At 40.8% G+C, this 24965-nt stretch overlaps 1 protein-coding gene and 1 long non-coding RNA gene across 8 annotated transcripts in view; both read right to left on the bottom strand.

The window, feature by feature from the left end:
* LOC102936614 (amyloid beta precursor protein) overlaps positions 1-24965 on the bottom strand; it is a 301370-nt gene that overhangs the window by 205254 nt on the left and 71151 nt on the right. For all 7 annotated transcript variants that reach the window (XM_037905593.2, XM_037905604.2, XM_037905609.2 and 4 more), the window contains exon 2: positions 21362-21529. In XM_037905593.2, the coding sequence (XP_037761521.1) occupies positions 21362-21529 (168 nt within the window). The remainder of the gene's footprint in view (positions 1-21361; positions 21530-24965) is intronic.
* Positions 18338-21342, bottom strand: LOC122464098. The gene is made up of 2 exons (XR_006287974.1): positions 19164-21342; positions 18338-19033 (listed from the first exon to the last, which is right to left on the bottom strand). It is a non-coding gene; the product is annotated as an uncharacterized LOC122464098 (long non-coding RNA).

Genomic DNA, 24965 nt, shown 5'->3' with positions numbered 1-24965 from the left:
GACTTGTGCCTGGTTTTGCTGCTTTACGAGGTTTCTAAGGGCTCAACAAGCATTGGTGTAAATCTAAAGCACACTAGCATGCTGCATGCTAAATGTCTGTGTGGACCCGGATATCGTGCACTTTGATCCACATTAGTGTGCAGAAAGCTAGGGAGCTGCAAATTTATACCCCGGCTTCCCCCCTCACTAGGTCTCCATGTGGACAATCCCTAAGCAAATGGCTTTCAATTCTTCATTACACATCAGGAATCCCAATTCTGATCTTCCCTGGTTTTGCTGGAGAACATACTAGATATCTCAGAAGATTTATATAATCAGGTCTCACACCTTTAACAAAGATATCCTTTTCCAAACGTTATTTACTGAAGTTAAACAATAAATGAGTCTTTAAAAAAAACCAGAATACAGATTTCTGAAGGCCATTTTATATATCAGAACCTGTACATACACCAAACCTATCCTTTGTGGAAGTGTAAAGTTAGAATTATAAAAATGTTTTGTATCAATTTATTATATCTACTAATAAATAATAAAAAAAAGTTTTACACCATGGTGTAAAATCACTTTCCTTTTCAATTGCTGCAACTACTGATACTTGGTTGTGTAGTCTTTTCACTAGTTCAAACGTAGAGGAAATCTGAATTTCTTAATATTAAACAAAAATAAGGGTTTGTTTTTTTTTAAATAAATCTTTTCAGGGGTGCTTGCCACAACATACAACAAGAAAGTACATAACCCTACCTATATTCCTTTCCAAGACTACGTTTTAAACTTCCTGGAGTGAGTGCCCAATCAGTGTAGTTTCTTGTTCATTACTTCATAAATCTACCTTTTAACATGAAGTTTCAGGCATCAGCCTTAAGATCTGTGTATTGTTCACTTAACTGCACATCTTAATTCAAGCAAATGGACAGCCAAAAATTCCCAATGCCATTAAGTGCTTATGTGATTTTTATTAGTGCAGGATCTGCAAATCTGGTCTCTCACTGACCAGGAGTTAAATGTATACTACTGCTAAAGGCTTCCATACATGTCAATTCGAAATTCAGTAAAGCTTGGAATGATGATGTCTTCCTGTTCTTTTTAACCCCAGAACATCATCAAAGAGCTTTTAATAAATACTCCACATTAAGTATATCTGTTGGGTATCAACATTTGCAGATTGTGAACTTATATTTATTTCAGACCCTTGGTGATTGCAAAACCCTGGGGGTTATGGCAGTTCTCTTTGCGTTCTCATTAATCATAATATAATCTTCCCGCTATCTATCTTTTGATGTGCGTCTTCATGCGTGAAAATCCATGACTACACAGGAAATTTTCCTTTGCTATTTTGTTAACACAGCCAGTCCATCTGGCTTAGTCTATTTCCCTAGTTAGACTGTGTTACATGCACTTTGTCAGCTGCCACAATCTACATTACAATATTGCATACACAGAGAAAGTTCCATTATCCACGTCTTTAAAGGTTAGGTTAGTGGTGGACAACTTGCGGTCCACGGGCCGCATGCAGCCCACCAGCAGATTACCCCTGATGGTCCGTGAGACAGTTTTTACATTGACTGGCCGCAGGCATGGCTGCGCACAGCTCCCAGTGGCCGTGGTTCACCGTTCCCAGCCAATGGGAGCAGTGGGAAGCGGCGCTGGCCGCAGGGACGTGCTGGCCGCCACATCCTGCAGCTCCCATTGGCCGGGAACAGCAAACCGCAGCCACTGCGAGCTGCGGGAGGCCATGCCTGCGGACAGTCAATGTAAACACTGTCTCGAAGCCTGCCTGCGGATTACCCTGATGGGCTGCGTGCACGGGCTACCCACAAGGGTAGGGCCCTAGAATTTAAGGTTGGGACTCTGTGTTACAGCTGAAGATATTTAAAAATTAAGTCCAGTACAACAGATGAGCTTTCACAAATTCCATTGTGAATGATGGACTTCATCCTTGTGCTTTAGGTGGTATTTTATATATATCCTAGGCCCATACCATTGACTACTTCGAAGATAAGGACTGAGACCTTGAATTTGACTCAATATTCTATGAGACGCCAGTGCAGAGAGCACAGGACAGGTCTGATGTGCAGTGCCACACCTCATATGAACAGTTGTTCATTTCTAATTTGGGAAGCACTATTTTGTCTATGGAGAAAGAACAGTTGCTTTGGATAGAGCCTCCTGCACAGCAGAATTGATGTTTGAAAGATCTTCAGTTTCTCCCTCTTCTCCTGCTACAGGTAGGAAGAAATAAGCTTTAGGATGATGTACAACTAAGATTTTTGCAAGACAAGGAAACAGAAGCACAGCATACTTTTAAGGGGCTATGATAACTTGTACCCAGAATTCTACTGACATTTAAAGTTTGCTATGATTTCTTTCCTCTCCCCTCCCCGTGTGACAATTCCCTAATGAAACAGTTTGCATCAAGCAACCAATTAATACACAATATCGCAAAACAGTCACATTTTCCACACAAGGAAATAAGCTCTTGGTGCATCTCATTCAAACAGCTCTCTACAAAAATCCCAACAAAGAATACCCTACGTAGGAAAGACTAGTAAGAGGGTTATAAGGTAAATACTTCAAATATAATTTTAACAAAAGCAGTGCGCTAACTCAAAAACATCAGAAACATTAATGTTTATCTTCAGTTGCTCTCAAATATCAATTGGTTTTTGCAATAGTATTTGACAAATCAGCAGCTTAAGTAATAGCAGAAAGCCTTTATCACCTTTCAAAAAGGGAAAGAAATGAAAAAGGCAGGAATGTGCATTCTTCAGTTTAATCACTTCACATCCCAGTACATTCACCAAGAGAGATTAAAGGCAATCCCATCTTTAAAAATGAAGTCACTAACGGAATTAGATCATACTTAGTTTGCACACACACCATAAAACCTGAGACTTCCCAAAGGTCAAAGAGGAAGTTAAAACCTATGGCAAAAATGATAATTCACCAATATACTTTTATGTTTCATGTTCAGAATAGTACACCATATTTAGATGCTTATGATTAAAACCTGTATCTCTGATTCCCTTTCTCCCCCAGCAATAACTAAATTTACAGAATTTCACTGGAACAAAGATATCAAATTCAGCCTTTTCAAGTCATGGACTTCTGGATGAAAAGTTTTTCCAAGCTGAAAATCTAATAGAAACACATTGTTTCAGCAGATACTCGAATCAATAATTATTTATGGTCATATAGGATTGTGTGCAGAAGTGAATGTGCCCTTCTGTTAGAACCTTTAGAAAAAGGTCAGTTCAAAGCTTTAAATAATCTTATCTGCAGGACTATATTAACAAGCCACAGCGTTCATAAAATTAATGATTTTTAAAAAACCATAAATCAGACATTTACACTGGGTTTTTTATTTAAATTAAACACATTTTTCTTTTAAAAATAAACCTATTTAAAAAGATTAGACATTATGACAACCTAAATTAAGACCTAAACAAGCTATAATCTATTAAAATAATTAAAATTAAATAAAGAAATATAATTCAAGCAGTACATGTTTGCTGCCACTAGTTAAGGGTATGTCTACACAGGGAAAGCTGCGCATGGGCTAGCCTACCCAAGCTAGCCTGAATCCAGCTAGTCCAGATAATAGCAGCAGCAAAGACAGCCGAGCACGGACTTCAGGGCTGGCTAGTGGGCTGAGTACATACCCAGGGTCCATGCCGGGTTTATATTATCTGCACAGAAACCTGTGCGGTCTTCATCACTATTGTTACCTGTGCTAGTTGGATCCAAGCTAGCTTAGATAGGCTCGCCCGTGCAGAGCTTCTATCGTGTAGACATATGCAAAGGAAGTCAAACCACTGAACTGGAGGAAGTCACTGGCTAAAAGCACCTGGAAACAGAGTTTAAGTGCTAAACCAGTTTTTGACAGTAGTAGCCTCTTCTGCAAGTGTAGAGAATAATTTCTTCATTTCAGTTTATTCAAAAACAGTTCAGTTCAATGACTAGTTCATTCAAAGTTGAGAAATGACAGGGAGTTAAAAAAGCAAGAAAGCTTGTTTTCTTCTTCCAATCTATGAATAAAAAGGGAGTGAAAGGACGAGATCTACTAGTTCTCAAATCTTGAAGGATATGGTGACCAGAAGCAATGTATTATCTGTAGTTAGTGAAACTACAGATAATACAGTAAAAGCTTTTTTATCCAGCATGCTGGAGGAATGGGGGGTGCCGGTAAGTGAAAAAAATGCCGGTTAACTAAGAGGGAGGGAGTTTGGGTGCGGGACGGGGCTCAAGGCAGAGGAATAGGGCGCATGAGAGGGTGCAGTGTGCCAGATCCAGGGGGCCCTCACCTCAAGCGCCTCCCCACAAGCGACATGTCCAGGCTGCTCCTAGATGGAGGCGCAGCAAGCGGCTCTGCGCTCTGCCCCAGCCCTGCCCTGAGTGCTGGCTCTGCAGCTCCTATTGGCCAGGAAACGAGGACAATGAGAGCTGTGGGGGCAGCATCTACAGGCAGAGGCAGCATGCAGATGTGCCCAGTCGCACCTCCACCTAGGAGCAGACGGGTCTCAGATTTGAGGCATGAATGTCATTTGTTTCCTTAGTAGACACACTTCTAAAGCAGAGTATACTTATCCTTTATCTTAGATGGGCCAGAAGAATGTGTGGGTGAGTGGCAAGCTGGACAAAAATATGCTAACTGCAGTGCTTTATAGTTTTTAAATATAAAATTACTCAAAACCAAAATGGTATTTGCAATTGTTGAAAATTCATCTTAAGTCAAAACACAGTAGGGTAATTAGCAATAATGGCTCTTAATACAATATCAAGAGAATGATTCCCCACCCACCTGAGAAGTATAGTTTATTGCAGACAAAGGGAGGCATATCATAGTCCTTAACTGCAATGATTACACCAACGAGGAAAACAGAACTCTCTGACACCATCCATATAAAGAACTAAAAGACCACCCAACATACACAATTTATATAGGAATTTAATGATGGGAACCATACAAACAACTATATACAAGAAATGCACAGATCACTCTACTTACTTCCATAGATCCAGCAACCACCCCAAACACACCCACATAATCTGTTGTTATCTGCCAGGTACTCAAATACCACAGAATTTGTTCCAAAGAGTGTGTGTCCAGGATACACATTTATAACTCTCTTCCCTAAATAAGGACACTCCAACAAAGCAGTAGAGCACATTGTGGAAAGGGCCTCCAAAAAACACCAACAGATCCTGCTTCAAAACAGGAAGAAAAAACCCACTGGCCACATACCCCTAGTTGTCACCTACCATCCCACACTGGAACCCAATTACAATGAAGGCTTGTAGGAGACCACATCCTCAAATCATTCTGAACCCCCTCTTCTAGCCTTCAAATAACCCCTAGCCTCACCCCTAGCTCATCAGCAGAAGCAAGCTGCCCACACACCAGGACACACCAACTCTAAGTGGTGTTCCTTATACAGTGCATCGAATGCCGGAACAACAATTATGTGGGTGAAACCAGACAATCACTACACTCTCAAATGAACTCACACAGAAAAATTATAGAAGACAAAAATACCATATCACCCACGGGCGAACACTTTTTTCACAAAATGATCTTTCAATATTCGTCCTCAAAGAAAATCTGTGTAACACCTTCAAAAGGTGACCCTAGGAACTTAAATTCATAATGCTGCTAGACACTAAAAACCATGAACTTAACAGGGACATTGGTTTCATGGATCAGTACAACAATCTGTAACATACATCTGCCTGCTAACCCTTAATGGCCCATTTCAAACCCCTTTTGCATGACCATCTAACCCTTACAGCACACTCATCTCACGTGACTTCCTACCACATGTTACCCCTTATGCTTAACCACCTGTCCCAACTTGTGTTCAACTCAGACACTCTGATTTCTTCCCCCAAACCAGAAGAAATGTGTGTAGCTTGAAAGCTTATCCCTTCCACTAACAGAAGTGGGGCCAATAAAAGATATCACCTTACCTCTCAAATCTAGTTTAGAAAGCTGGGAAACCTGATAAACAACTTGCACTCTCATGTCAGGGTAAACGGGCCATTTACTGATCACTTTACTCTTTCTCTCTGCAATCAAAGATGTTTAAAAGACAGAAGCATGCAGTGAATGAAGAAAGTCATCTGGCGCTGTAAATGATTAATTGTGTGTCTTACTGAAAGCCTGGTGATATGACCCAGGATGTGAACCAAAATGATTAAATCAAGTTTCATTTCACTAGATGATACATCAAGAATATAATACAATTTTAACACCACAGCGCACTCCTTAAGAAAAACGGATTGAGCATCTTCAGTAGTGTTAAGTTGTCAGAGATTCAGGAGAGGACAAAAATGGGGTCTATTCCTTCCTGACCAAGAGGAGATTTACTGAAAGACAGAAACTACGATGGCAAGGAAACAGTATTACAATTTATACTTCTTTGTATGTCTTGACTATCAGCGTTAATTCTTTTGAGATTTAAAAGAGATTCTTTTGAGACTTGTTCTTCTGGCCCAGAGGGGCCAGAAGAACAGGTATGTGGTTTTAAGCTATTTTCACTGTCGCACCATTGCTATTTTTACTGAACCTTTTTCTTGCAGAACACATTTGCTATATAAATGTCAATACAGGCAACAATTGTCAAGGTCTGCAAAATAAAAAAGCTAATTTTAACAGTGTGCGGTATTTGTCACAGTATCTGGTACATCTAGAGAAGCGCATATTAAAGTCCTTATCTATTTTAGCTCAGGGCAGGGAAATTATTTTTTTTCTAGACAAAATTCATTCAAAGGCCAATACCATTCCATGCTTTATAACAATAATTTTGGAGCCATGGTGACGAACAAACTGGAAACAGAGCAGTGGCTCTAACAGCACCCAAGAGTTTTAGAAGAACTGAAGGAAGAATCTCTAACAAGGATCTTCAGTACGTCACGAGCAAAGAAACATATTCCATATGCGAAAACCTGGCCTCATTAAAACCAACAGTAAAAATTCCAGTGGGCTAGAATTTTACCTCATGACTTTAAAAAGAGGGAAACATGAAACCTATCTTAACAGCAGACAGAAAAAGAAGAAAATTATTTGGGCACGTATTCTGACATCTCTGGGTACATAAATTAGCACAATGATGGTATAAATACAAATAGATCAAAAAGAATATTGCCTAAACAACACAGGTTTATTAAAATACATGTTAGAAGATCATCAATGTAATTCTTGACTACATAGATAAAGGGGACAAAGATACAGTGCATCTGGATTTCAGGAAGGCATTCAATATAGAGCTACTTAAGAAACTGGATAAATGCCAACAAGATGAAAATGTCATGGCACAGATTACAAAATGATGGTATAAAACCAAGTGGGAACAATACACAATGGAATGGCTTGAAAATCTACCCAACTCTACCAGTTAGAAAGTTTGGCATCTGACTAGCAGGCCAATAGGAAAGACAGAAGTCCTTTCCCTCCCAATCCCAGAGGGGCCAATGGCTCTGCTCTGGTAAGAAACCCAACACGCTCCATCTTCCTAACAGCTTGGGAGCTGGGTGGAGAGGGGAAGGATGCTTAGCACTATATCTAGATCCCACCCACCCTCTGTAATTTTGTACTGGGCTTAATGAACATCTGACAGAGGTTGCCTTTCTCTCCTCACCCCCCAGTATTTTCTTTCTTCTTCATTCCTAATACCTCCTGTCAGGCGTAACCTCTCAAGATGCATATCTGCCTCTCTCCCACATCCGTTTGTCACCCATCCCTGAGGCCTGCCGGGAAGGGAGAAAAAGATGGAGCGTCTCCCTGCAGAGGGGGTATAGAAGCAGCAGGGAGCTACAAGGATCAACAAGCTGGGAGTTTATAGGGAGCACATATGGCAGCACAGCAAGAGAATGAACTAACTCCCAGCAGTTCTCTGGAACTCTACAGAGCTCCAGGGCAGCAGCAGGCATTTACTCTGGGGGGAGATGAGGAGAGGAGGGGGATTATACTCAACTGAAGAGCAGAATTTTTGAGCCTAGTTTCCACTCTTACTGTCCCCCTCCTCCCTCCCCACTAATCCATGGATTTCTGCAGAATTTAAGATGTAAAAACACATACAGAAAGTGTGCCTAACCCCCTTAGAGTTGTGAAGGGAGGCTTCTGAACATGAACCTATGTAGTTGTGTCCGATCCTACAGCCAGATCACTCCAGGGTCCGCTATTAATCGCTTTCCTAAACAGCACCAGAGGGAAATGAACAAAACTCTCATCAGTTTCTCTGCTGCTATTCAGAACCCTGTGGGCAGCAGTGAAATTGAAAAGAATCGTGTGAATTTCACTCTGCAACTGCTTGGGAAAGCACAGACAAGCTATGGAACTATTTATGGAGGAGTAGGACAACTTAAAAATACTCTAGGCTGAGACAGTAGTGGAGACATATCTAATATAATTGTGTGCACACATCTCCTGCACCCCGTGGTCACAACGGGGTCTGCATCTGGAACCTTCAGCAGCAAACTACAACCCCCTTCCAGATTAACTAAGCTGTCAATACCCTTACTGATGCCAGTCACTAGAGGGAGGTATGACCGTACACATCATCTAGAGCTAAGAAGCTGGGGAAAGGGTACAGCAGCAAGGACATTAACTTCTCCCCTCCTGAAAAGGAAAGGTGGTAATGCAATAGAGGCAGTGCTACAATTTATGGAGCTTTTCCTGACCTGCCACTAATGTGACCAATATCCCCTTTGAACCTAATATAACTCTTCTGCTTGTAATATTAGTGTGTGGGAGGCCTCATTGCTAATAGTCCATCTACAGGTCATCTTGACACAGAAGATGGGGGTGTAAAATCCTCCAAGGAAGAAAAATACAGTATGTAGTTCTGGATACGAAAAAACAAAAAGAATGAATAATGAAATTAAATGAAAGGATTACTGGAACTGTGACAATGCAGCAGGATCCATTCCAGTCAGGACAGAGACTAGAAAGACCCAAGTTTCTGTTATTTTGAACATTATTTACAATGTATTTATTATTAGTGATGACCCACAGCTTTGCTGCTCAACATTATGGTTTTATAGCATGTCTGACTGAGGGTGGGCGAATATGTGTGTTGTGCTGAAAGATCTTGTGTTGATTAGTGGGGGTGGTGAATGAGGGAGGTTTGTTATTGTGAGGGGCAATGTGTGTTTGGGTTTATTGAATGTGCTAACTGTGTTGTTGTGTGGGTGGCTTTGAAGAACTGTGGCAGTTGGGCCAAGGAATCCACCGTCTGTGCAGTCTCCCTCATACAACCAATGAAACTGTTGCATTCAAATTAGCTGCAGAGTAAGGGTAATGATTGGTTGAGTCATCTCTGATATCAGAATGGTCACGCGCTCTTGGCATAACAGATACAAGCCATACTGTATCTGTACACCACACAGGTGTAATTCATAAAGTCAAACGGCTGAGAATTTAAAAATTGGACTATAACAGATTGGGAATTCCAGTGATGACTGAAACTGGTGATATTCTGAACAGAAAGCACTCTCAGCCTTGCTTTCAGCTGTTTCCATAACTTCACACTGACGCCACAGACACTCCAGGCTTCAAAATGACACACAGTCAGGTGACAATCCTGGAATCTTCTTATACAAATATATTCCAACCTGTGCCCTTGTGTGGAGTGTCCAAAACACAGCAAAAACACCATTTCTGCCACAAAGTGAGGACAAGCATCACCAAACCTGCTCAAACGAATTTCACAGCTTCCTGAAGGCCGCAGAGCATGGTGCTGAGTTGGTTCTGTTCACAGGAGTTCACAGAATGCAGTTAGCATGTCTCTACAACCTTTCTTCCTCAAAACTGCTTGAAAGGGAAGCACCTGATTGTGTTTAACTTCTCCCTATAGTCTGCAGTACTAGCTGCAGGCCCTACTTGCCCGGGTTGGTGTACATTTTCCAGGATGGTGGAAAGAAAGACAGGGAAAAATTGTCCCCAACTTCTACATGCTTCTCACAGGCAAGATTTTACTAGACCTTTGCTTCATGGAACAGGTTTTGGTCTTTCATCAAATAGATCACAAAGCACTTTAAAATTAACAAAGGTCACAACACCCATGTGAGATTAGCAATCATCTCCCACATTTTTACCGAGTGAGACACTGAGATGGAGAGGTTAAATGAGTGTGCCCATGATCACTGTGATGGGAATGGAACTCAGATTCCTAGTTGTGCACCCTGAACTCTCTCAGCCATTTTCACACCATACGAAGAGGGAAACTCATATTTAGTTTGGTATGTGTCACTAGCAAGTGGAGTTAAAGTGATATAAATCTTAAAGGACACTTGAGCCTCAACTGGCATACAGTGAGGCACAGACACACAGAACCATACTTCATTGGCAGTTAATGTATGATAAATATTCTCTTCCAATAAAGAGTTATTATTCTTTTGATCTTTTGCTGGTTTTATTCAGTGAATGACTGGTTACTCATTCAGTCCCACTAGCCATTTGGTCCAACGACTAATGTATTTGGTAAGATCCCATATAAACCAGAAAAGGTGGTAATGCCCCCCAACCATCACAGTACTCAGTTCAGGATAGAGGTAAATTAATAAAGCAATAAAAGTGGTATAAGGGTTGTAAGATAAGAGATATGATGAGAATAACTTGAGAGAATATGTAGACTAAGAAAGACGACTGGGGGAGAGAGAACATGATTCACACTACAAATATCTTCCAAGTAGCAACCTAAATGGAGAGGAATTATTCATTGTCCCAGAAGAATTTAGGACAAAATATCAAATAGCCTGAGGGAGAGAACAGTTTAGGCTGGATATTCAGTAGGAAACAACAAAATAGGAGGTGGTCAAGGCACAATCACTACAAATGTTCAAGAAGAGATTAAATTAAATGTATTAATGGGAGTAATGTCATTAGTAAAGTGCCTGGAGGAAAGGATAAGGATGTAAAACTCTAAATGCATAATCTTGCAAAATGCAGGGGATCATGTTAGGATTAATCCAATTGGTCTCTTCTGGCCCTATTGTCTCAGGAAAGATGACTTTGTGGGGAGAAGTCCAGATTTGTTTCCTAGGCATAGTAACATGGTGAACCCTCCACTCGCAGAAGAAGTCTGCAATACTCCAATAAGCTAGGCACAGCATTGTGAGAACTGAAGTTCCCAAACAAGACCATTATATTGACTTGGTCTGTCTAATCTGTATCCCGCATCCCAATTTCTAGTTTTCAGTGCACCTCACGCTTTCAGAATTCCCGTTTTTTTTCCCTCTAGAGATGCCCAGCCATAGGCGCTAATACAATAAACGCTCTTCAGAGTTCCAACTGCATATGAGTGTATCCTAAAGTTATGAGTCCCATAACTTATTCACCTATGTACTAGGGAACATCTCCTCTAAACATAGTTAGGCTTGTACATCAAAGGAAGATAGTGATGAACAGTCTTTTGTAGGCCTCTAACCACTACATGCAGCAGTTAGGTCAGCCCTGTTAGAATATTATATTGTGTTTCCTAACTCTCCAGAACTAGAATCCATTTGATTGAACTGCCAAAAGATGTGCAAATGCACACCTTTTGTTTCTTTAAAAAAAAATATTTATGTTTTAGTCCTTTGTTCCTCTCATGCACTAAGACTGGCTTTGAAAGAATTTCAAATGGCTGAGTTTTAACATTTCCAACAGAGAAATTACAGGTCTGATTCCACAATGCCTTTATTTCACCCAATGAGCAGAGCGTTAGTGAAAGTTTCAGTCTTCCTATATACCCAACAAACACTTAAAAACATAAGTCAGGTACTTTATGTCTCTCCACTTCTGAGACAAATGGAGATGAATTTAGAAGATCAATCCAACACTTATCCTCGAAAACATATTTGTGTTTATTTCAGTAACAATCGCTCTCTGGAGAAAATGCAGTCAATAACACTTCAATAAAAGTGGCCTTTCAGTTTGAAATAGTGGTGATCATTGAGTATCAGAGTTCATTTCAATCCCACTTTCCGTAGCACACAGCACTAGGTATTACATTATTTCTCTCTGCTCAGTTCTTCCTGCCAGCTGTGCTTACCCAAAAGAGACAGAACCTTCACTGCTCCCAGTTCTTGTGTGTGTTCCTTCGTTTCCCAGCCCCACTGGGGACACAATCATACGTTCAGCTTAACTGGCTATAAACACTAGTGACTACTCCTCCAGAAAGCGTACCAGAGATTTTTATGTCCAGAAGGGACTACAGTGATCATCTCCGGTCTCACCTCCTGCATAAATGAGTCCCTTACATCAATTGTCAAAACAGTTATAATGAGAAATACAGTGTTGGAATATTGAGAGCATGTGAAAAGCAAACACAAAAGTGTTCTGCTATTATTTAAAAAGCAAAGATTTTTTTTTTTGAATGTACCTTCTGAGCTATGTCAATTGCTCAGTTTGGAAACTGTATAAATTATGGGTTACACACACACACAGAAACATGAACATGTTGAGGTTCCTTTGGGCTAGAAGAGTGTGACTTAGTTTAGAATAGTACTGTTAAAGCAGTAAGGTTTCTAAGTTATTGTCTCTTTGTCGTCCTAGGATAAATTTATCACTGGATCAGAGTTTGGACCCAAGACCTTCAAAACTAAAAGAATAAGCTTCAACTGCTTGAACTAAAGGATTCAGGCCTGATCTACCTCTAAAACTTAGGTCAACCTAACTACATTGCTCACAGCTGTGACCTAAGCCCTGGTATAGACACTGCTAGGTCAACAGAAGAATTTTTCCATCAACCTACCTACTGCCTCTTGAGGGGATGGATTTACCACAGTGACAGGCAAAACTTCTGTCGCTTTAGCAAGTGTGCACGTTACAACTGCAGTTGTGCACCTTTAGCGCCTGTAGTGTAGGCATAGCCTATGTCCCCTTGCTAGCAGCTGCAGCAGATTGATTAACTTCCTGTGTGAACCAGCGACTACATAGGGACAAAAGACGCACACTTTTCTACTGTAAGTTATATACAGAATGATTAAGATCAACCTTAAATGCAAAGAGATTGTTAAGATGCAAAACTCCGAAACTTAAAAGCACTATGCATATCCTGTGGAATAATTCACGTTATGTGTCTTTAAAATTGGTATTTGTTAAAATGGATGTTTGGCCCTACCAAAAACCTAGGGATGAGAGGTTACTCTTAACTTTCCTCAGTTGACTGTGGCTTTCCTCAGCAAAAATCTGAGGTATCAGTTTTGCCTCCTTTAAACATGCACAGTTTCACACTTAGCAAAAAAAGAATGTCTGCTGCCTCTTAACTGAATGGCTATTTTGAATACAATTTCTACCTGTCCCTGGACAGGGAGTGTAAAAGAGAGGACAACGAAGAGGCCACTAATATTCATTTATAGAATTTTGGAAGATGTTAGCTACCACAGCAATGAGCACAGCAGGATTACCTCGGTATGGCAGATAAATAGCAAGGGAAAGGGTGAGCAAAGGTTTGATGGTCCTTTTAGTTCCTTACCAAAGGAAAAGGTGGTATGGAAGCACTGTTTCTGTATGAGTGACTGGACGTGTATACTAGCCTAAAGACTACAGTTGTCAGTTAATGGCTCATCATTCTTCAAGTAAGAACTATTACTCAATTCGAGATGTGCTGGATCTGGCTTGAAGTTTTATGTCACTTATTTTTTCCAGAAACAAACCTAAGACCATTTAAGAATGTTATAAACACAGAAAAGCGGAGAATATAGTCCTTTCAAAAAAGGAATTGTGTTGTTTTAATTATGTTTTGGTACCTAAACAGTACAGCGGTAGGATGCATGAGAAATGCCAAGAAGGCAGGTTGGACTGAATATATAATACACGTCATCTTCATTCACAAAGGTGATTATTTTACCAACAGCTATACCAGTGACATCAAAGACGATGCAGTTATTTCCTGCTCCAAATATATAAGAAAATAATGCTAAGATATTGCAGTGTGCGGTTACAGTTGGTAAATATTCCTACTGCAGGAAAAGACAACATCTGCATTCTGCCTTCATGGATCTCAGTGGTTTACAAAGGGCAGGCAAATCGCACCATTTTACAGAGGAGTAAACTGACTAGTTAAGGGTCTTTAAGAAATGCTGGGCACTCCAACTCCCATTAAAGTTAATAGAACCTGGTGGCCTTCTTCATGTGCCCTAAGAGGCAAGCTGAAGATCACACAGCAGGTCAGCTGCATTTGAAGACTGAGGGCAGAACCCAGGTCTCCCGATTCCCAGTTCTATACCCCACTATGCACTTGACCACCCAAAGGAAATTTACTATAATTTGTGGCTTGCTCTTGAAAAAACTAATTTTCAGAAAGATTACTTTGCATTCTGCTCAACTTGGTGCACATTTAATTAGAAAAGTCAAATTTAATATGAAAATGAGCATTCTAACGTGAACTAATTGAATGAAATCATGTCCTACACAAAACTGGATTTATCTGTTACCATCCCTGCATGTCATCTTTACAATACAGTATGAACAAGTTCAGTACAAAGAGCAAAATTAATTCAGTCCTATGAGCTACATTTAAAATGTACTGCAATTACTGGAAATAAGATGCAGTACAGAGGCTATTTTCAATATTGTTAGTAAAGTAAAATGAATGTTCTGCCTGAATCCTTTTTCTAGTAAATCCTTTTACATAGGAACAGAACCCACTCAAAATTAATTCTCCCTGTGTGAATATATGGCAGCTGCCATCTTCAACATCTGTACATGGGGACATTAAATTGACTCCACAATGAAGGAGCAGCTGTCTCTTCATGCTTCAAGCCAAACTTTAATTAATGGAGTTTAGGAAGAAGCTTTCCCTGTGGACAGGTTATTCCATAACTACCTATTGCAGGATTTTTTTGAGCATTCCTATGAAGCTACTGGTCCTGTATGCTGTCAGAGACAGGACTAGAAGAACTAACAACCCAATTTAATATGGCAGTTTCTATGTCCACAACATTAACTGTTCTGGCACTTGTACAGGTATTACCATCCATCTTACATTAATTCATTTTGATACAGTACTGTTCTACTGATTTGCAGATTAACTGCAGATGAGGCCCATACCCAATAAGGGGTGCTGTTATATGGCAGTGAGGAAATTATTTGTAGCAGATAAATTGTTTACTGACAACAAAGGTAACTGATTATTTACACTTCTGCAAATGTGTCTCATTCTACCAAGATGCAAGAAAAGTAAAAACTTTGAAATAAATCATTGATATGGGAAGAGTAACCAGCTTTCAAATCTCCCCACTGTATTTTTCCGCTGAATGCATCCGATGAAGTGAGCTGTAGCTCACGAAAGCTTATGCTCAGATAAATTGGTTAGTCTCTAAGGTGCCACAAGTACTCGTTTTCTTTTTGTTAATACAGACCTACATGGCTGCTACTCTGAAACCAGCTTTCTCTGCTAACTCTCAAAGAACTGTGGTGTCTTATGCAACACTGCCCCAAAAGAGATAAGAGAACGACATCTCTCTCCACTCTCAAACCTGCACAATGTACTGTAGTTCTCTGTGTGTTGAAATGGCATAGAAAAATTAACACAGTTTAATTGACTTTACTTATCATCCAAGCATCTTCCATTTCCTCATAAATGAGAATCTTAGCACGTTTAAGGTGTTACCGAACTGTAAGTGCTGCCCAAATATAAAAAAACCCCAACAGTCCCTAAAAGCTCACACTTTAAAAAGATAAGACAGAAAAATCAACATCTTTAGAAAGAGGTGTACACTTCCTTGTTGCTTTAATTCCTCTTTCTGCCTCTGCAACCCTCACCCTCTTCCCTCCTGCCACCTTTATGTCTAGATGCCAAAGTCAGCCTAAACTGTCATTCCTGCCATGATGCACCCTCCTGCCAAACTTAGGGCATATGTGTTACAGCCCTTGCTGAGTCTCCTCTAGTACACAATTACCAGTCTTGCGATCCCACAGGCTCTCAAGCCACCTGGTTCTGCACAGTGTCTAGCAATCTATACTGTCTCTCGTTCTGGCCTCTTAGGCAAGCTTCAGGGTTCAGATTCCCTGTCTGGGAACCCTTCCTTGGGATGTAGGACCCTGCAAGTCCAACTTCCCTCATCCCTGACACCAGTGCCGACCTTTCCAGCCCCCCTCATAATTAAGGCAAGCCCTCTCTAGAGGTCCACCCTCTTGGGCACTCAAGATTCTGTTTAAACAAAGCACACAAGCCTCACAAAGAAATTTCTTAAAACACACGTGTAACCACATCTTACTTAACTCTTAAAAAGCATACTAGAATTACAAATCTATGGAGCAAACACACACACACACCTGAATGCAATTCCCTTCCCCAGTGTCCTCTCTATTCTTGAGTCTTTTGGGGGTTTTTAAGGTGCTTCCTGCCCCCACACCTTCTTTCACTGACAGCCATGAGGCATTCCAAGTGGTTCCTTCGTACAGAGATACAGACAGCTTTGTCTTCTTGGGTCCTGTGAACTGCTGGACGGTTGCTTAAGAGGTGTAGGAGGCAAGGCTTCAAGAAGCAAGCTGAGTGTCCCGCAGTTCAAATGGGCAATTAACAGCCCCTTCCACCTTCCCATCCAGGTGGTCACAAAGGAACAAATCAGTCTTCAGAGGGAGGTCTGGGAGCTTAAAATGGGAAGCCCCCAGCCCTTTTTTTGATTGCACAGCTAGAAACTATGGATGCTGGTGTCCATCTGCAGAGCCTGAAGAGGTTTTGGGCAAGGTGGGTATTGAAAAAGGATAGGCACAGCCCATTGTCACCACCTGCCCAACAAACAGATCACTAGTTGCCTCCTAGGCAAAATCAGCTATCTCCCCATCTCATCCTCTGAAGACTCTTGTTCTACCTGAGAGAGAAGAGATTTTGTTATGTGGGAGAACAAGTAACATTTTTCTGGGGTGATCCTCCTCGAGTTGTGTAAAGAATAGAAAATAGGTAGCAGAAGGGACTGAAGACAGACTCTTATCTGGACGAACCCACTAACTCGCCCTCTCCAGGGCACTCCGTATCTAACAGGAGGAAAACGAAGGATGAGATTTTTTTTTCCTGCTCCTGGGTCAGAGAAGACAATGAAAGATGGGGCCAGGAAGCCCACCCGCTGAGGAGGTGGAGAGCTTTTGAGAAGTTCTTTTGGAGGAGAAATCAAAAATTCCTTTATGAAGGAAAATAGGAAGGCAACACAGGCCCCCTTGATCCCAGCTCCCACTCCTAGATGAGGAGACAAGGAGAGGAGGGAGCCCTACTTCCAACATGTAATCTTGCAAACTCCTGCCTGACACTGGCGTTCTCTTTGTAAGTTACCTTCTTGGGTATCTAGAAGGGCTTGTAAGCTGTTCCACTGAACCTTTGGTGACCTACTTTAGTAGAGCGTGTTCATCTAGATTTTAGCCACTCACATTCATGCTTGGGCCTGGCATGGAGCTACCACAGCAAGATCACAGCATGAGCAGAAAGGAAGAGGGAGCATGGGCAGAACAGACCTGCTTCTGAAGATTTCAGGGGAGCAACACCTGAGGGACAGCTTTTTCCATGAGGAAATTTCCTTTGCCCTCATCTGCATTATGTCACTCCAAATCTCTCTTGAGACCTGGAAGAAAGATGGTGCCTCAGCAGAGAGGTACCAGGATCCGCTGCTCATAATGAGGCAGGAGGAACATCTGGGGAAGCTGCCTGTATGCCAAGAGAAGATGGAACTGACCACAAACAGTATATCCAAGACTGGTTACCACCAGTCTGATTGACAAAGAAGATAGAATTAATCTCCCTCTACACTGGTGGAAGACACACCCCAAAGTAGCATCAGTTCATTAGGTAGGAGAGAAGCATGGGCAACAGAGAGAAAAAAGGAGGTGGCTTCATTTGGCAAAAGGACTCTGAACGGAGATAATATTATTAGTTGGCGCACAGTTTATGTGTAAAATGTACCACATCTCAGCCTTGATGCTTTATTGCTTCCCTGCTAACAGGAAAACTGAAAGTGTGCCCAATTCCCGTGTCTGATTTGCAGTAGTGTCTTGCTCTTTAATCAGCAGAAGGAAAAGGGACAAAAGAAAGAGAATCTCACCTATAAGTCTCCTCCTCAGGAAAACAAAGAATATTGGAGTGTCAGGAAATAAGGGCTTCTAGACAGGAGCTGAACAGTGAGTCTAGCTTACATTTCTATATTTACTATCACATCTCTTCAGATTTTCTCTGTTATATCAATTCTTTTATCTGAGCTTCCCATTTCTCTTTTCACTAGACTGAGTTGGTTTTCTAGTAAACTGTTAGTTTCCATTTTATCAACTATAATCATTTGCTCAATGTTTTTAATAAAAATTTTGAGAACAGTTGATAAATTTCATTATTCTTTGAAAAATTTTCATTGTATTTGTCAAGTTTAAAAAAAAAAAAAAAAAAAGTAGCTACACTTTGATTAAAAAAATATTTTAAAACTTTGGACCAGCTCTAAAAATTGTAAAGAATACGTTGGCCTCCCACCCCAAGACTTGCACCCATGCACCTGTCAGCTCCCAGGGTAGTATACAACACTGAGGGTAGCAGAGCTATATGAAACCTTCCTCTCTGTTGCAGGTCTAGGTCATGGACAGTGTCTCAGTGACTCGGCCTGGTGCTTTTCCTTCTCCCCTGCTCATCCTTCCTCCACTAGCAGGTTATAGTCTGCCACTTTATAAGGAAAGAAGTGGAACGGGGTAGAACAGCCAGCAGATGACTTCTCAGAGACAAATGGAAAGCCTAACTTGCCGCACTTTAGCAGAAGGCAGGGCTTATATTCCCCTCCACTATTTTCTCAAGTGTCAGCAGAACCCTTGCTTCCCCTTTAAGTGGCATGCATTTATTATCCCTACCATCACCATGCTCATATGAGGCAAGGGAACCACCAGCTGCCTCCCATGATCAGTCTACCACTGCTGGAGCCAGAGGGGACTTGGGATTCGGACAGGAGGATAATGAGGTAACATAGTCCTGTGGATAAGACACCAGTCTGGAGCTAAGGAGACCAGGGTTCTATTCTTGGCTAAACCACTGATCTGCTGCAACAACCTGGGCAAGTCACTTCACCTTTCTCTTCCCCCACCCACCTTTTGCCTGTTTATTTAGACTGCAAGCTCCTTGGGACAGAAACTACCTCTCACTATGTATTTGTGCCTCACCCAGCACAATAGTGCTGTGATAATGGCCAGGGCCACTGTAAAACAATCTCCCTCTCACAATTGAGATTCTCAGCAGAGAAGCAGCTTCTAATTCAGCCTACTCCTGGTCATTATAGGGTACCCTCCCAAAACATTCACAGGCAAGTTTGGACAGTGTCAGACATGAAATACGATCTAAAAATTAAAGTACTGAAGTGTTACTTAGTATCCAGCAGCAGCAGAAGCCTGGGGTTTAATTTATGGCCTTGTCTCAGATCTAGTTGAACCCGCACTTTTAGACACTCACCAGACTGCTGTTAGAGGATCCAAATACTTAATTAAGCCTCCAGAATCTGAACAGGGTCCAGGCACTGCTCTGCCTGGGATCTCTACACACACACTCAGGATGTAAATTTTCTAGTTGGCATCCCCACTACTCCTGAGAGCTGAGTTCTTACAGTCCAATTACCTAGTCCCCGGGACCAGAATGCTAGCCATGAGGGCACTCTGGATTTAAATTTACCTCTTATGGGGCATACGATAGGTGTAGCAAGTAATACACACAGGATTCTGAAACATACAGCATAGCATGGCCCCCTGTTTCTCCAGACACTAAGCACAAAGGCTACATTTTGTTATCCATTACTGTCTGGTGTAATTCTGTTCTCCAGGAGAAATACGCATTTCTGGATAATTTTTTCCCCTTTTAAGTTTGACTTCTAGTTGTTTTTAATTAAAAATTTCCTTGGACATATTTTACCATGCTGGACATCAAAATTCAGTTTATTTTCATTATTATCTTACACTTTCCATTTTTTTTTTTTAATCCTTTCATTAGCTCTTTTAGCATGCGTAACTAGAACATCAGGCCACTATAGGGTTATACCTTGAAATTTCCTAATTGTATTACTCCTGTTATCTGCTTTAAAAAAAGTTATGTTTTTTGTTTATTTTTTTAAGTCTTAATACTTCCACTGACTTTTATCCCAGTGGGCAATATCGGATGTAGTTCCATTGTCTGACTTTTGTTTCCTTATTTTTTAATTTCTTTTCCTAGTTTCATTATATATAAAAACTGGTTATATACAAGTCCCAAGGAAGCCAACAAAAGACTAAAAGATGCCTTTTGAAAACAGATACGAAGCCCATGCTTTTCAAAGCCAAATCATTCATGATGCCTTGATAGAGGATAAATAGTTACGTTGTCTAAACAAATTTCATGAATCATTTTAATACGGATTTTGGTACAGAAGAGAGCACTAGGAACGAAAAATCAGCATTGTTGCCAAGGCATTACATTTGCAAGAAAAAAAATCCCAAACCCAAACACCTTGCAGAATTATATATGTGACCCAAAAGCCACAATAAAAAAAAATACATGCCAAGAAAAATCACTGCAAGGAGTACAAAGGACACCTGACTGGTAGGTAGATATGGATCAGGGCACTGAAGAAAATTCAAATACTGAAATATTTTGCTTTTTAGAGAGGGATTTTTGCAAGAATTAGAGTGACATTTAGGGGGTAAGCTCTGAAATATTTTCTTTTTGGAAAGCAGTGGCCTGTGTTTAAAAAAAAGGAAGTCTGGATGAGAAGGCAGAGGGATTAAAACAGCAGCTCAAGCTGTGCTCTTTTCTTTCATGACATGAAAACCACATTTTCTCTTCCACTTGTCACACACTGGTGCAAGGTTATCATATTATCACAGCATGGGGACAAAACAAAATTAGATACACAATCTGTTCACAGGACTTGAGCGAGTGGACAATAAGTTTCTGCTCTCAAACACCAAATCATTTGTTGTGACCTCATTTGCAGTGCAAGCTTTCTACTAAAAAATCCTCAAATGATTCATTGTGCCACAGAAACAAATAGCTGTGGGTTGACCTGATGTATATTTGTGGAGTGCTCCAATGTCATTAAGGTTATCAGAACTCAATCCCTCAAAACACGCCTAGCAGGAACTCGGATATTAATATTAATAAACAGTACTTCTTCAGCATTTTTAATCTTCAAAGAGCTTTGCAAACAATTAGTTCATTGTACAGGGAATGCACTTAGCAAGAGGAGGAGGATTGACTTACATTACTCTCAAATAGCCTCTTCAGCCACTGCTTGAAGCAGGATTGACAGGCTTTGGAGAGATGAAAACTGGATGAAAGGGCAAGGCAATGGAACAGAGAAGAGTAAGATCCTAGTGGATTCAACACTTAAGCAAAAGTTCTATTTACGTGCCCGAAAAAAACCCATTAAATTATCTGTTAAACTAGGAACTTACTTCCTGGCAATACTGCAGAATCCCTTCTTTTGTGCCAATGCAGGTCTTGGTCCCTGAGGGGTCAGATTCCCATTTTCCATTCTGAACATTCATATGCATATTGAGTTTGCCACAAAACATGGCAATTTGGGGCTCTGCCAACAAGCCAGCGTTTCCATCAGTAGGCACCTGGAAATAGGAGGAGAACATTGTTATTAATTATTGAAATTTCAATCCAAGGTGGTAACAGTTCAAATGAACTGGAATCAATAATTTCTGCTAATCTCTGCACAGAGATTTGGGAGATTAAAACAAAAATCTCTTGAGTAATTCAACACACAACAAACTCAAGACATGAGAGGTTTTAAATTGAAAACTCTTTGGGGCAGGGATTGACATTCACTGTCAGCTTGTCTAGACTAGGATAAAAGACATATGTAGTTAACACACACTGGGTAACATGTTTTAACTTCAGCTGATCAAAAATGGGGAAAGTTTTCATAAAACTTTGGCCCCTTTTTCATTAAAAAAAACTCTGAAAATTTTCAACCAGCTCTATTTAAATTAACACTTTTTAAACACTTCTGTAGACAGGATAAGGCTTATTTTAATGTGTGTTAGCTGGTACGATAGAGGTGAACCCAAGCTTCCACCGAAGTTTCTAAAATACAGTTTACCTGGATTACACAAGACACTTAAAATGTGCTAGCTAAAATGTGTTAGCAAACACATTTTAAAAATACATTTCTTATCCTATTGTGGGCAAGCCCAATATGTCTTTACAATGCCTGGTACCATGGGCCCCCCCGTCTACTTGAAGCATCTAGGTATTAACAGAGTACAAATGACGAACAAAAATTAATACCACCAACCCCTCCCCGCCGCCCCCCCCCCCCCCAATGCCTGTGTAATTGCTGAAGGGAGTCACATGTGATGTTGTGTAGACTCTATTTGTGTGTGTGTATATATATATATATAAGAATGAGTCAACAACCACAACAAAAAACCTTAAAGTTGTTATATCATAACTATTCACTGGGGCACAGTTAAAGATGGTCTGTGGAGCTTTATTTAGAAATTCCCTCATTTTTAAATTATTTTTCCTGTAATGATGTCATTTATATTAATAGGATATTTACATAAAACTTTAAATATCTGAAAGTTTCTGTTTGGCCATTTATATATATGCATCTTACATTCAGATATCGTGTGAACCCCCAGGAATTTCTAAATGCCTTATAAACCAGTGCTTTCAGAGACTGCCATATGTTCTATAAACATCCTTCTGTCTAGATTGTCTCCTTAAGTAACTCAGTATTGAACTTCTTCAAAGCTGAAATCACCCTCAAGATGCTGATTGTGCAGTGAAACCTTGTGACAGGAGACAAATCAGTTGTTTGAAATGAAAGAATCAGCAGATACATTAACCACAATGTTACTAACTGAAAGCAAACTCTGGCAAGAATACAATGGAAACAGATGTCAAACATCAGCATCAGAGGGTATTACGTTCCAGCAGGGAGTATGGATGGATCTAAGCATCTGTGTTGAGCAGCACTCTAAATATTAGGAGGTTGAAAAATTAAGCAGATGCACCAAGTGGTGAGCCCAAAATGGAAGAAAGATCTCCCATAAAAGTTCTGGGCCAGCACTGTAGCAAAAAGCCGAACATAGCCTTCCTTCTGCCCCTCACAACTGTCCTTTCCATCACATCACATAGGTGAGAGGTTTACCGTAGGAGTGGGTGGGTGAGGTTCTGTGGCCTGCATTGTGCAGGAGGTCAGACTAGATGATCATAATGGTCCTTTCTGACCTTAATATCTATCAATCTATGAATCACATCAGACATTTGCACTATCAGCATGCATGATTCTCCCCCCACCACCACCACCCAGCCCTCACATTTAGGGGTTGACTCATGTACTCATGATATGGCAGTTGCTATGATTCAGGCAACCAAGTTTTTCATATACAAATACAAATGGAGGTTTTCACTGCCCTCAAGCTCACTTGCATTCACATAAAGGTACGACTTGCATCACATGCTCATTTCTATTCTGTGGAGCAGTACAGGAAAGTAAAAAAAAACCTGGCTGTTATGAAAACAGACCTATGTGATCCTCTAAGCCAGTGTTTCCCAAACTTGTTCCGCCGTTTGTGCAGGGAAAGCCCCTGACGGGCCGGGCTGGTTTGTTTACCTGCCGCATCCACAGGTTCGGCCAATTGCAGCTCCCACTGGCTGCGGTTCGCTGCTGCAGGCCAATGGGGGCTGCAGGAAATGGCACGGGCTGAGGGAAGTACTGGCTGCCACTTCCCACAGCCCCATTGGCCTGCAGCGGCGAACCGTGGCCAGTGGGAGCCACAATCGGCAGAACCCTGCGGACATGGCAGGTAAACAAACCAGGCCGGCCCGCCGGGGCTTTCCCTGAACAAGCGGCAGAACAAGTTTGGGAAACACTGCTCTAAGCTGCTACAGTTAGTAGCTTTTCCGATCCAACTTTTGCTTTAGGATGAAGGAAGAGATTTCCAAATAATCTCCCCACCACGCACCCCTTACCATTTTTGACTCTGCCTCCAGATCGCTTTGGTGTTTGTTGTTTCACATAGTTTATCCAAGCAGGGTAAATTGACAAGATTCTTATAACTGAGGCCCAAAAGTTTAACACACAACAATACCTAGCTCTCACATAGTACTTTTCATTACTAGATCTTCAAAGTCTTTTACAAAGGAATTCAATATCATTAATCCCATTTTACAGATGGGTAACTGAGTCACAGAGAGATCACCCAGTAGGTGAGTGGCAGAGAAAAGAACCAAACCTAGGGGTTCCAAATCCCAGATTAGTGTGCTATTTGCTAGACCATGCTGCCTTCAGTGTGTACAATAATTTCTGAACATCACTGAAACTGATCAGTATCTTGTGTATTTCACCTTCCTGTTATTTAGGTCCCTATTAATAGATTACCTTTCCTTGCCAGCAAAGTGCCATAGTAAGACACAAACTTTTTAAGCAGCAGTAAACTGAAAGTGATGTGACACCCTGATAACTTGCATCCAAGAGTTTTTAAAGAGCTGGCTGAGCAGCTCATTGGAGCATTAATGCTGATTTTCAATAAGTCTTGGGGCACTTGGTAAGATCCAGAAGATTGCAAGAAAGCTAACGTTCCAATTTTTAAAAAAGGTAAACGGGATGACCAGAGTAATTATAGGCCTAATAGCGATCCCTGGTAAGACATGGAGGAGCTAATATGGGCCTTGATTATTAAAGGAGAGTAACATAATTAATGCAAATCAACATGGGTTTATGAAAAATAGATCTTGTAAAACTAACTTGATATTTTCTAGTTTGACAACAAGTTTGGTTGATAAAGGTAATAGTGCTGATGTAATGTTCTTAGACATGAGTAAGGCATTTGACTGGGTACACATACGACATTTTGATTAAAAAACTAGAATGATATTAAATTAACAAGGCCACATTAAATAAATAGATTAAAAACTGGCTAACTGATAGGTCTCAAAATGTATTTCTACTTCGGGTATCATTGCTGAATAGGTGTGTTTCCAGTGGGGTCCCACAGGGTTTGCTTTTGGGCCTTACACAATTTTACATATTTATCAATG

Source organism: Chelonia mydas, chromosome 1 (assembly GCF_015237465.2).
Source record: "Chelonia mydas isolate rCheMyd1 chromosome 1, rCheMyd1.pri.v2, whole genome shotgun sequence".
In the NCBI taxonomy this organism is placed as follows: domain Eukaryota; kingdom Metazoa; phylum Chordata; order Testudines; family Cheloniidae; genus Chelonia; species Chelonia mydas.
Note: the sequence above shows the minus strand (reverse complement) of the source record. Positions and strands in the feature narration are given on the sequence as shown.